At 44.9% G+C, this 13,998-nt stretch overlaps 1 protein-coding gene across 2 annotated transcripts in view; it reads left to right on the forward strand.

Annotated features, from left to right (window-relative positions):
* Positions 1-1,485: 1,485 nt before the first annotated feature.
* bcl11aa (BCL11 transcription factor A a) overlaps positions 1,486-13,998 on the forward strand; it is a 58,449-nt gene continuing 45,936 nt past the window's right edge. The window contains exons 1-2 of one of the 2 annotated variants that reach the window (XM_054798314.1): positions 1,486-1,908; positions 4,537-4,989. In XM_054798314.1, the coding sequence (XP_054654289.1) occupies positions 1,854-1,908; positions 4,537-4,989 (508 nt within the window). In that variant the 5' untranslated portion in view covers positions 1,486-1,853. The remainder of the gene's footprint in view (positions 1,909-4,536; positions 4,990-13,998) is intronic. The other variant, XM_054798315.1, reaches the window with a different exon arrangement.

The following is a 13,998-nucleotide window of genomic DNA, read 5'->3' on the forward strand; positions in this document are numbered from 1 at the left end:
ACACCTATGGACGCGCATGCACGCGCCTGCGTCCCGTGCAAGCCATGCAAGCAAGTTCCAACCTGCAAAATATTTCACTCACTGGTCATGCATTTTTCCCCCCTTTGACGTTGAACCTCCTCCTCCACTCCTCTGGCGACTCTCTCTCCTTCGCTGCCTCCCCCCCTTCCTCCTCCACCCCCATCCTTCTGGCCTGCCTCCCCACACCACCAACACCCCCAAGCCACCCCCTCTGTATTAAGTGCGCGTCCTCTTCGGTCAATGCGCGTATCTCCGGCTCTGACAAGCAAGCACCACTCCAGGCTCCCTCCGCCAACGCCGAGGTGGCTCGCTCCATCTTCTCCAGGCTTCAGCCGCTGCTTCCGAGCCACTTTCTCTGCATCTTCTCATCCCCGTGTCCTCCTCATCCGTCTCGTGCAAGAACCGGTGTCTTCCCGCCCGGTGTCTCCTCAGACGATGCACGCTGCACGAGTACGCCTTTGCTGTCTTATATTACCAAACCCCCCTTTTATTACAAGAGTATTTACAATCTCTTCCCCCTCCTCTTCTTCTTCTTCTTCTTCTTCACTCTTCCTCCTCCTTCTCCCCTTCACCACCCCCACAACCGACGCACCCTCCCCAGTTCCAGCTCGAACCTGAGGCACATCTGAAACTTCTTCTTCCAGCTTGACGGAGTCACTACAGACATGGACGCTCGCGCAACACGTCCATACAAGCGCTTTAAACGGTGAAAAGAAGTGATTTGTGAACATGACCCAGACACGAGATGACCTATGAACTCGTACATTCGTGCAATAAAGTCAGCTTGACCATATATGCATTATAACTGGGGTGAAATAGGAACATTTCTGATAAGATTGATAGCAATGTAATCATATTTTCATTATGATGCGTAAAAAGCCACCCAAAAGGTTAACTTGGTGGATTCGGATTTTCGGGCCATTACGCACACGCCTCAACTCTCTTTAAGTTTTCCAAGTGTTCGGTGCCAGCGACGACGCGCACGACACACGCACGCGGATGGCTCGGTATGTGTGCGTAAGTATGTGCGCGAGTATCATTACTCTTGCCCTGTTTCACGTCCACGTACCCCCCCGCCCCCTTTTCTCTCTCTCGCTCTCTGCATATTGCTTTCATTATGCATCTCTCCTCTCTCTCCCTCTCTCTCCTGCACACACACACACACACACACACACACACACACACACACACACACACACACATATCCTTCCAAGTGTGTCTTGTCCGGCCCCCCTGATCTCCGTGTCCATTGGCTTCCACCGGGTCTATTTCTCGTGTGCAGCCCTGCCCCTCCCCTCTCCAATGATCGTCCATTGGTGTTGTTATTGCGTCCCTCCTCCCACTCCCACTCCCACTCGGGTGCCGCGGCCCTGCCCATGTTTTTGTGCGTCGGGTGTCCGTCCACCGCCTGACGTTCAAGTTCGCCGGGAACGTCACGTCCGTGCACTTGAACTTGCACAGCACAGAGGGGGTGGGGGGTTGAGGGGAGGGGTGGTGGTGGTAGTGGGGGGGGAGGGGGGTGGCGGAGGGGGGCTTTTGCCATTTTTTTTCCATCGCTCTCCCCTCTCTCCTCTCTCTCCATCCTCACACTCTCTCTCTCTTTTCTCCGCTCTTCTTTCTCAAAAAAGCCATGAAGGCGATCCCGCGATCCATCTTCGCCTCCTCGCCATATTTGTAATTTTTTTTCATGATCTAAATGATTATTTTTGTTGTTGTTCGTGGATGACGAAGGCACCGGATGAAGACATTCTCTTGTCCCACCGGAGTTTCCTATGCGTAACGCCGGCTTTTCCCGATGTGATCCGCACTGAGCGCCGCCGCCGCCAGCCACCATGTCTCGCCGCAAGCAAGGCAAACCTCAGCACTTAAGTAAACGGGATTTCTCGCGTAAGTACCAAAGCCAGAAACACAAACGTCCATGCACTGAACATCTCGCTCAGCTCACCGACACCGGGATGCACCGCTAGGACCCAACTGGACTCAAAAGTGCAACACATTAGCGCGCATAAAAGAGACAACAAGTTTGTGGCTCTTGTTGCATATGAGCCAAAAAAGACGATAACGTGTCTTTCCTACCCCGGTGCCCCCACGGTGGGTCCGGTCAGTGGAGGCGCGCACACGGCGCCTCTGACCCGCAGGAGTCTGCGCTCTCTCTAGCATGCACACTTTGGTGGACAGATCCCCTCTTTCTGCCTCATTTTCTGTGTGTGCAACTCTTTCTATTTTTGGACGATTTATTATAAACGTGGTTTGGATGTGCAGATTTATCTTTTTAAAATTATAATAGTGACGTTTACTTGAGGGACTTTCTCGCTTGGACTTCCAAGACCGCAACATGCCTGTATTTCTGTCCCTCTCTGTCTTTTTGTTTGTTTGTTTTTTGTACAAAAAAACAAATTAGGGCATCAACATGTAAACATTCATAAATAGTTTTAGGCAAGTCATATAGCTGTTTTACAGAAAAGTCCTCTATTACGCACGACGACGACTTCATGACCACCTGAGCGGTAATTTGTTGTCTTTCACGACTTGAAGGACCATTTAATTCGAATATATGGCGTGGGGGGCAAATTAATTTGTTATTGAATTATTACGAGTCCTGTTGTGTTTCAACGACTCTCCCAAGTAGTTAAACAAACAAAAAACAACAACAATAAAAGCAATAACATATTTGGGCATTTTTACTCATCGGCGCTTGATTATGTTTTGGCATGTCGACTGTCTGTCTCTCATGCTGTGTTTTTTTTTTTATTTATTTTTTTGGTGGGGGCGTGTGGGTGGGTGGGTGGGGGGGGGTCTGGGTGACAGTCACCATGGCGATAAACTGTCGCTAGGAGGCAGAGCACGATCATAAAATCCTGCTCATAGCTTGAACTTCATCACTTTCACTGCCAACCCTTTACATACTCACTGGGTAATATGTGTAGACTGGAGAGAGGGAGGGGGTGATGTGTGTGTGTGTGTGTGTGTGTGGGGGGGGGGGGGGGTGTTGATGGGTAGATGCATTAGAAGGCCCCCCACCACTACCACCGTTACCATTGCACATATCACTATCCTAAATACACAACAAGATTGTCATCACTGATGTTTATGTATTTTGATTTAACATACGATTGCAGTACAGGATTGCATGATAATACACATTTGTTAACATTTGACAATCATTTGCAACACACCATTTATTATATAGGACTTTTTACAGCATGAGAGCACTTCATTTGTAGAGTTCAAAACTAAATTATGGGTTTACTACTGTAGTAAGTAAGAATATAAAATACATTTATTTTTTTTTCAAGTTTAGTCTTTTAGTGTGATACTTTTTAGGTATAATCCATCATCTTGCGCGTGTATTGATTTGCAAATACCGATATATACTCAGTGTTGCTCTTGCTCTTGTACTTACTTAGACTGGTCACCTTAAAAATATGCATGAAAATATGATGGACTTACGTCCAGCTTGTGTTGTTACATCTGGCCTGCCTCTGTGGCTGTGCTGCCGTCTAAGCTCCTTTTTGTAGTTGAGTAACGGGCGTGAGGCTGCTGACCTGAAAGTTAAATCAAAACGGTTCAGGGGATGGAGGGCAGAGGATGATACCGGGGTGCAGGGAGTGGTGAATTTATCATGTTATCTCCATGTCCCAGTTTGTGCGCAGATGTGTGCAGGAGTGCGGCGTTCAACTGATAATTCCTGGAGGGGATGAAGTCCACATAACATAGAAAGCACACACACACACACACACACACAAACGCAAGCACACACACACACACACACGCACACACGCAGGCCTGCATTCCTACACACACTCTCCATCCAGACAAAATCTGTACCGTTCAACCCAGACGTTGAAAATTAAAATCTATTTTTTGATCCTCAGTGGTTTCGAGTTCATTAAAATGTGAAATTGGGCGGCCGAGTAAAGAAGGTCGACATGAGTTATCCGGCGAGCGCGGCGTCACACTCCTCACCTTCCACTGGAAGATCTCCTTTAAAAGAAGGACACTGAAGGATGCTTCTTGAATTCAGGCAGCCGCTGTGTTTGCACACGTCTCCCCCGCTGCAGGATGGTGCACGTTTGACAAAAGCCTCCTTAAAAGTAGTCTGGCGTCTATCTGGGTGAGAAATAGAGTTGAATGACGCGTCTTGGGTTCTTGCTGTACGAGTCAGTGTAAGGCACGGTGCCCCGACACACACTCTGTACTCACCTTCAACGTGTTTGTCACGCTTTTTCTGGCAAATGCATATAGCCATCAATTCTCTATCACTGGCAAATCAATTGTAATTTGCAGCTTGCAGCTACACTCCAGGTATTACATACCAAGCATCTTTTAAGTCTGTTTAGTTGTTTTGGTTGTTCACACGCAAGGAATTGTGAGACTGAAGAAGATTGTATGTATGAACATTACACTCCATTTCCTGAGTGTAAGACTCACCTCCTAATTTCCTCCCTTTTACTCACTCTTCCTCATTCCTCCCACTCCTATTTCTCTTTCTTTGCCCTTTCTCTTCCCTGCCAGCAGCCGATCCTCTATCCACGGCAGTCGTCTCATCGGAGGAGCTGTCGGAGCGCTGCTCGGAGCACTCGGAGGAGAGCGGCAGCCTCAACGGGCACCGCCCGGGCTCAACCGCAGGGCGGCTGTCCCGGCTGGGTCATGACCCCCACCCCTCGCCGGAGCAGGACCTGCTGACCTGCGGACAGTGCCAGGCCACCTTCCCCCTGGCGGACATCCTGCTCTTTATCGAGCACAAGAGGAAGCGATGTCACGGGCCACCCTGTCTGGCCGTGGGCCGAGGGCTGGACAAGCCCCCCTCCCCCTCCCCGGGCCTGGCCCTGACCCCGTCCCCCGCCTTGAGCTCTCTGCGCAGCCGGAGGCCCGTGGAAGTTGGCATCCAGGCCACGCTGGCAGACGACGACGATGACCATTTCTCGTCGCCTCGGGGAATCTGCCCCAAACAGGAGCTCCTCCCAGGTAACCTGCTGTCACACCTCCCATCATGCATCAACACTCGGCAGGGTTGCACGCGGTGCCACGGAATAGACGAAACAGCTTTTCTGAGGCCTTTGTAGTGGACGCCTGTCCCATCCAGGAAGAGCGTGTAAACGTTTAGGTTAGCTTTTCAGGTATAAATAAGGAACACACAAACCATTGTTCCAATTATGAATGGACTGCAGCTAAGTTCCATCTTTTTAGCAACGTATTCTATGATAGTGCGTGCTGTGTGTGTGCGTTGTCGCGTTGCAAGAGCCTCTTACCTGCACATGCTTCACCTAACTGTGGTGCAAGGTGACGTGTCCAAACAGGCCTGAAGTCTTGCTTTTCTGCAGATGAGGGTTAGGAGCGACACCGGGAACAATGTGCTTCTGTCTTGTCACATGATCACCCCGGTGCACTTGGTGGGCCTCCTGGTCAGTGTGTTTGTGCACGTATAAGTGTGTGTATTTATGACTTCTTGAGAGTAGTGCAGCCTCTTTCTGAGCTTGGGCGCGCAGAATGTGTGTTCTTTTATAAAGTGTGTGTGTGTGATCGCTTCTCTTTTATGTGGCTTGAGCAGATGTGTCCGCTTGGTGTGGTTTCCCCTCTTCCATTGCCACATCTTACCCAACTAAATGCAGCCCAGCGCTCCCCTTTAACTGCTTTAAACGTCTTCTTCTCCTGCTGTGTACCAAACCTCATAGGTAAAATAGATGTGCCCTCACTCGCATCTTTTTCTTGCCAATCAATCCAATACCAAGCATGCATAGCGGGGGAAAAGCCAGCCTTAGTTGTGCTCAGAGAGGAAAAGTCACTTATATAAAGCATCTTAACGCCACTAATTATTTGTTGCGCTGCCATCTTTTCCTCCCTGTGCATTTTAATTAGCAGCAGTTTTTAGCAGAAGCCTGTCTGTACCAAATGAGCCCGTGCAGAAAGAGGATGCAGATGAAATAGAGCAGTGGAAAGACACAATAAAAACACGCACGTTATCATTTTGCTCTTTGAGTGCGTCTCAGGAATCCTAAGTGCTCCAGTTTGTGTCCCATTTAGTCCGCTTGGTGTGTGCGTGCGTGTTTGTGTGGAAATAAAGCCACAAAGCAGTTGAGTTGAGCCCAGGCGAGGAAAATTATCGACAGACAAGTCGTGCGTTTCACCTCTGACCTCCTCTGCATCTTGACAAATCTATGTCTGCGTGAAAGAGGGTGTGGTCTTGGGTGTGTATATTTCCACACATGCACGACGCACTCACCAGCTCAACTGGGTTATTAGAGACATTTACATCATAATGCCGGCGTCTGCTTGCTTCAATAGCCGTGTGTGTGGGAACGTCCTGGTATGAACAGCTGTACACTCAAACCGCTGAAGAAAAGAGGATAACTGTGTGATATGTGTTGGACTGCACAAAATATTTGTATTTTAAGGCAGCAAATCTCAACCGCATGTTAGATAAAAAAAAAAAAAAAAAAAAGAACACATCTACTCTTATAATAAAAGCCAGCGTTCCCCTTCCTGCCCCGTCGCTTTCATCCTAATTGACCCCAAACTGTCACGGCGAAGTAAATATGTCACCGAAAAATCCTGCTGTAGCTTCAGCCTTGATTAGGGCCGCCCAACATTCCTAATGACAAAGCAATGAAGAGAGGGGGCGCTTATTTATTCATGCTGACTTGTTGTGTTCAAACCGCATCTCTACTCATTTGATTTCTTCTTACAGTAAATGTTGCCAGTCGCACAATAAAGGAAGTGTATATCGGTCAAACAGATCTCTTGGAGATCAATAAAGTATCTATGTATCGACAATCTAGTGTCAGCGGTCACCATTTTAAATATCGCACTTTGTGTGCTAAAATGCGTCATAGCACGGTCCACTTTAGAGCTGCAGCAATGAATCGATGAACTATTTTGGGATTCGATTCATTGTTTCTTGATGTCAAAATGTAAATATCCTCTGATTTCAGCCTCTCAAATGTGAATATTTTTTAATTTCCTTAAGTCATCCATGAAAGCGGACGTATTTTTGTGTTTTAGGCAAAACGCATCACAAACATCAGCTTCGACTTTGGAAACCAGTGATGGACATTTTTGCCTCTTTTTTGATATGTTGCGGACCAAACCACTAACTGTTTGTGTTTGCTTCACATCGATTTGGTGCGTCTAGGGCAGGGGTACGGAACCTGTGGCTCGGGAGCCAGATATGGCCCTTTTGGTGCCTGCATCTGGCTCTCAGGCATTTCTTAACATGATAAAATTGATATATTTCAATGTTTTTCACTGACATTTTAAAATAAAACGTTACAGAAATCACAATGTTAAAAATAACCTTCAAAATAGAAAACTTTCTTCTGCATTTAAATCCATCCATCCATTTTCTACTGCGGCCAGAGCCAATCTTCCAGGTCAGACACCAAAACTTGATTATTACCGGATAATGCGGTAGCCCACCCGGGTCATTGAGAACAAGTAAGCTTGCCTCCTTTAATCAAATAGTCAGCTAGCTAATTCTGCAGAGCCTTTGAAGAATGATGAAGAAGATGGCGAAAAGAAAGAAAGACAAGGAGTACGGTGCAAAACCATGCAGCACCACAGGTCGCATTAATGGTAAGAAGTATTTTATTTACCTGTATTATTGGATAGCTTCAGTATAACCAACATTATTAAAAAGAATAAATTCAGAGACTTATTATATTCTAAAATTGTTTGTCTTGATTAAAAATGCACTCTTTTAGTTGCATTCAATGTTAAAAATATGCTATGGCTCTCAGGGAAATACATTTTAAAATATGTGGCTTCCATGGCGCTTTTTGCTAAAAAGGTTCCTGACCCCTGGTCTAGGGCCTAACCCGGGGGTGTCCAAAGTGAGGCCCGGGGGCCATTTGCAGACCACAGCTGTTTTTTAATGGCCCTTGGCACATTCCAAGAAAGAACACTTAAAAAAACAACAGCAAATAAAAAAAACAACAACGTCAGAATACTAAGAGAATAGAATATAAAATTAGATTGATGTGAATAAAGTTGAAATGTTTGTAAAAAAGTAATTGTAAAGAGAAAAAACATCATATCAATCATAGGCTTTGGCGCCTATAATGCAACGCTTCAGGTGGAGGATGGTTTATCTTCAACGTCTTAGCATAAACACGGGTTGGTTTACAATATATAAAACATCAACGTTTTTCACTACGTGGCCCTCGGTGGAAAAGGTTTGGGCACCCCTGTTCTAACCGATTACTCGATTCATGGAAACAACAAAGCTTCAGGTGAACTGACGAAGGAAATGACTGTTCGTAGCATCCCTGCTCCAAACACCATACATTAGGATTTATTGTTTTATACCACAGTAATTGTTTCAAAATATCTGCAGTCATTCCTGGAAATGTGATCCATTATTCAAGCTTAGACTTGCATTTTTTTGGAGCATGTTTTTGTGTCCGGGTCTGCGCGTGTGATGTGATGGCTCTCTGGCTGCTTGTTGTGAAATGTGTATCTGTGGTCAGAGTGCGACAATGATGCTCCAGCTGCAACGCTCCGAAGAGCACAAAGCGTCCGACTCGTGCTTGGCAGCCGCTATTTGCATATCAAAGAGCTGCGGCCGTGGAGAGGATACATTGCTTGTGCGTCTGTGCGTGCGTGCGTGTGTGTGTGTGTGTGTGTGAACTGTATAAGCAAATCAGTGATCAGTGATGCAAAAAACAGCATACCTCCCTATCACACACACACACACACACACACATTATGCACTCTCTCTTGCCCATTTATTCTATTAATCCCTGACTGAGATGAAAATTGTGATTATAATCCCTGAGGCGCAGTTCATTCAAAAAAAGCATTACTAATGTCTCAAAAGAGAGGGCTTTGCATGTGTGTGTGTGCGTGTGTGTGTGCGTGTGTGTGTGTGTGTGTGTGAATGACCACATCTCTCATCTCAGCTTGACTTTGATTGATTATAAAATTCTTTCTTTGATAATTGAATATCTTGGATGGATTCCTTTGGTACTATTTTGTTCTATGAATATGATTGGACGCCTAATAAGACAAATAAAAGCATTCCTCGGTAATGACGTGTGTTAACGAGCTGAAATGGAGCCAGAAGAAACAATCGTTCATCCTGTTGACCAATCACGTTATCGGCTGACAAACAGTGCAACCCTATCAATATTAGCCCATTAGCACAGACATTATTAGTGCTTGCGCAGATGAACTCCAAAATGTACCGAGACCCTCTTCAAACTATCAATGAACTCCATTAGCATGGCTCTGATAACTTATTCCCATCCCTATCCCGCCAACATGATAATTGTTGCGTGTGATTTATTGTTTAGTAATTATCTCATCATCAAAGCTAATGCAGCTCACCTCGATACATATTAGTTCATCTCCAAGGCCCATTTATTCTCTTGCTTGATGTCAGATCTTATTCTCAGCCTCATTCCTCTCTCTCTCTGCCCCCCCACTGTCCCGACTCTTACTTTTCTTATTTTGTTTTCGTTCATTTCATTTTCTCTTTTGACTCACGCGTTCATCTCCCCTGCTTGCGACAAGCACTTGATGCAAATCCCGCACCGCAGACGGAAAGTGAAGCCCACTGCTTGTGTTTGGTGTGCGTCTCTCACGCCGCGGCGAGCCTACAAAGAGATTTCACACACAGGCTGCCATCACTAATCTATTGTTGGCCCCTGTTTCGTTCTTTTCCAACATAAGATTTATTAGTGGGCTCAAGTGCAGCCTTTTGGAACTTGAATCTTCTCGTTTGGTGACGGACAAACTGTGAAAGGGTTCGGAATGAGCTGGAAATGTCAAGATCTTTCTGGATGAATGAAATATAACGCATACAGACTGAATGCGTATTTGCATTTGAAAGTAACATCGAGGATTTCCGGAAAATAAGGGAAATTCCCGAAAGACGCGACTACTGCACCGTTGCCCTCGCAGGCCGCTGTGGCTCAAGCGTGGACACCATCACCACCGTCACCTGCCGTACCGGAGGGGATATGTTTTGGATGAAATTCACAGAAAACTATTTAAATGCGAGGGTGGTGGGGAAAGAAGGGCAAAATACGGGCGTGTACCAGGAAAAACGGGAGAGTGGACAGCTATGACTGAATGGCAAAACAGCAACTTGCTGGTGAGGGCAACAAATTAACAAAATGTATTGCAGTTTATATGCAGTATTTGTGTTTATGAGTGTAATTCTACTAATGTGTGAATTAGGGATGGAAATTAATTAATAAATATGCTGTTTCGTGGTTGAATCTGCAAAAAATGCAAATGTTATGTATTTTTTTGCCCAGCCTTTTCAAACATGAAAATGGCTAAATGAAGTAAAATGCAAATATACGGCATTCAGGAAATGCATTCTAAGACATTGTGATGATATGTGGTATTCTACACTGGCCACCAGGTGTCAGTAATGTTACTGTAATGTTGGGTGAGACACACAAGCACCCGACGTGATCGCCAGAACAAGAGGCTTTTATTGCAAGTTTGAATGATCTCCCAACAGACACCCTAACATGAGCTACTGTTGCGGCCATAACCCACACCTTTTAGCTTGAGGATAAGTTTTATTTATGTGTTAAATGTCTTATTTTGTCTTATTATGGCTACTATATTGGGTAATAGTAGTGTAAAGGCAACTATAGGGGTGTTATTTCATGTCTAGAGGGCTCTAATAATATTAAAAAGTGTATTTAGAAGGTCAGAAACAGATTTTCTATGCTGTAACTACGACAATATTGTGTTTATAAATATATAATCCTACTTCATTTATCATGGTTGGGTCTGGAACCAATTAACCGTAATAAACGAGGGCTTACTGTACACTCTAACACACGACTTTTGGACCTTTTCTGTGTGGAGTGTGAAAGTTCCCTCCGCTATCTCCACCTTCACTATCAAAAATGTGTTCATTTTCCGTCAGTTCCATAGATCAAAGTACTGAAACAAGATCTTGATTTGGTCCCCTGGTGCTACACGGTTGCTGCCCGCACCTCCTGGGGGATTGTAGAAATGCAGAGAACACTTTCACAACAAATGAAGTGGAGGGGAGTGATATCGCCGGCTATTTGAAGTATTAACATACTAAGGTGGCGCTGAAAGCGAGGTGATGACATCGTTTGCAGCCATGCTCGCTCCGTCTGTCACAAGTAATCCGTAATAAGAGCCGGAGACAAAAACGGATAGGAGCAACTAAATAAAAAAAGACTGAAAAGGATGACATTGCCGCACTCGTTGATTGACAGCTGATCCCTGAGACGACACGCCACAGATGGAGAGCGGTTGGTGGACCGCACCAGACCTCCCGCATATAAAACAATGACAAACACACATAGATATGATGCTCGTCGGCAGTATTTACCGTGGCATCCCTGGCGTCTGCGACTACTCCAGCACACTAGTCGGCATTGCGCTGATGAGGAAGGATTGTTTATTGATCTGATTCCTTTGTGTTTATCTAAGCAATTCAGTGTCCACGCTACATTTACTCCTCGTGGCGAGAAGGAAAAGCGTCTGTTTTTGGCTCACTTGCTGCTCACTGGGTGTGTTTATTTCCACACACACACACACACATATACACACTCTGCACACTCAGACTGCTCACGGGTTGCACATGTTACTCTCTTATTATCTTGAAGGCTTCATAAAAGTGTTTATATGCTACAAAGTTTATTTATATATGCCGCTGGATTACAGAGCACTTTTCAACACACACTCGTGAACGCGCAGACACACACACACACACATTTATCAACGCCTCCCTTATTATGACCTACGCCGTTTGAATACGAGTGTGTGCAACTCGTCAATGGCAACACAGGAGATCCATTGCTAGGTTGCGTGTGTATGTGAGAGAGTGATGCGTTTACTGACCTATATAAATGATGCAGACACACGTCATAAGACACACACTGTTGGGAGTGAGTGGGTCTAATCTTTTACTGTGGCGTTGTGTGTGTGTTCTATTTGTCTCCCATCTGCACTCGACATCCCTCTCTGCAGTAAATGAAAAGTGTGTACGTTGCCATGAAAAGTAGGATCCATTTTGACAGCACGATAACGGCGACTTGCACCGGTGTTCACCCCTCATTGCAAATTCTGAAGTTCAGAAACTTTAGTCACTGTTCTTTTAAGGTTTGCACATGGAAATGGAAAGAAATGCAATTTATAATGAGGGCTGAATCATTTCAAGTGCAGCTATATCATCTCGCTGGATCGACTTCAACAGCTGCAGATGGCGTCTCAATGCAACTCAGTGCAACAATGTGGATATGATTTCAATGCTTTAGATTAGTGTGGGGCTTCATTCTCAGTGTCTCAGTCTCTACTGCGCAAAAGCTGCACATTTTGAAGTACAAATGTTCATAGATTGACCAACTTCCTCCTTTGTCATTCTCAACAAACCAAGCAGCACAGGGAGTTAACAGCCTTACTATTGTTTTCCAGTAATGGGTAATCAAATTAATTACTATTTCACTGACAGTGAAATGTGGCGCATTGCTATGCACTGTTATGGACAGTAATCCCTCGTTTATCGCAGTTAATTGGTTTTGTGATAAGTGAAGTAGGATTTCTTATTTGTAAATAGAATATTTTTGGATTTAGAGCATAGAAAACACGTTTACGACTTTCGATTAGGTCCTTCTAGACATGAAATAACGCCCCATAGACACCTTTACACTCGCATGACCCAACATAGTAGACATAATAAAAGAAAATAAGCCTTTTAAGACATACGAGTAAATACAATTCGAGTTTGTGTGTTGTTTGTGTGTTTGTGTGTTGCTGTCCGGTGTTGAACAGAAAGTGACATTGGAGGTTCAGGGTTGAGTTTTAGATTGGAATGGGCAGCCCGTGTTAGGGAGATCATTCAAACCTGCAATAAAAGTCTGGTGCTTGTGTGTCTCACCCAACATTACAATAATTACATAGAATGCGCCTTCTGAATGCTTTAAATTTTACTTTATGCTTGAAAATGCTTAATTAAGGCAAAAAAGGTGACATTGTCTGGAATATGTGTATTTTTTGACTGATTTTGAATTTTATGGGTTAATTATTATATTTTGGAAACACCGTGATAGAGTGAAGCCGCAAAATTTGAAGGTCAAAGTGGCGAGGGATTACTGTACAGCAGCCGTCTGGATGTTGCGCCAGTCGCCACTGTTCGACTACACAGGAAGTTAAAGAGCTCGTCAACAAGATGCGTGTTTGCTCACTCTCAGGATAACAGTCTCCGCTCGTGTTTTGGTAGAGAATTGTTGAATTGTGAAACATCACACAACATTCCTCGTAAGACTGGTCAATACTCTCATCACATGTGAAGTAGTGTGAGCGTTGTGCAGCGACTCATTCGTCACCGCTTTCAGTCCGCTGGTGAACATTTATCGGTGAAAATCCACTGATAACATAAAAATGTACAAACTGGCACCGTGTCATAAGCGTCGGCAAATAACAGTTTTTTTTTTTTACACCCGTAAACACATATGCATAAGGGACCCCACCCCCACGCACACACACACACCGACACACACACACACACGTACACAAACTGCCACCAGCAGCAGCACTGACTTTTCCAGATAATTTGCGGACGCTCATTTGAATTTTAAGCGCTACTTTAATCTTCAAAGCTCAAATAGCTTTATGAATATGCATGCAGTGGGCAGACTTTAGTTCATTACCTAGTTGTAAATTCTAATGACCATTAGTTCCTCACAGTAATTGCCAATTGTTTTGCATTTTTGATTGGCCTATTACCATGCGCATTCGCCGTGCACATCAGCCACGCTTGTCAGAGCCCGCATGTCAGGGGGTGTTTTCATGCTTATGTGTGTGTGTGTGTGTGTTGTGTATTTCTGTGCCTAGCGTAGGATGTGTGTGAGAGAGCCATGGATGTTTTTTTTTTAGGCTAATATAAATGAAAGTTGCATTATTTTTAATTGTGATGATTTAGAGCAGAGCCAGAGATTGGACGTATTTAATTTACATGATGTCTCGCCTGTTCCCTCATTA

Source organism: Dunckerocampus dactyliophorus, chromosome 14 (assembly GCF_027744805.1).
Source record: "Dunckerocampus dactyliophorus isolate RoL2022-P2 chromosome 14, RoL_Ddac_1.1, whole genome shotgun sequence".
Classification (NCBI taxonomy): Eukaryota; Metazoa; Chordata; class Actinopteri; order Syngnathiformes; family Syngnathidae; genus Dunckerocampus; species Dunckerocampus dactyliophorus.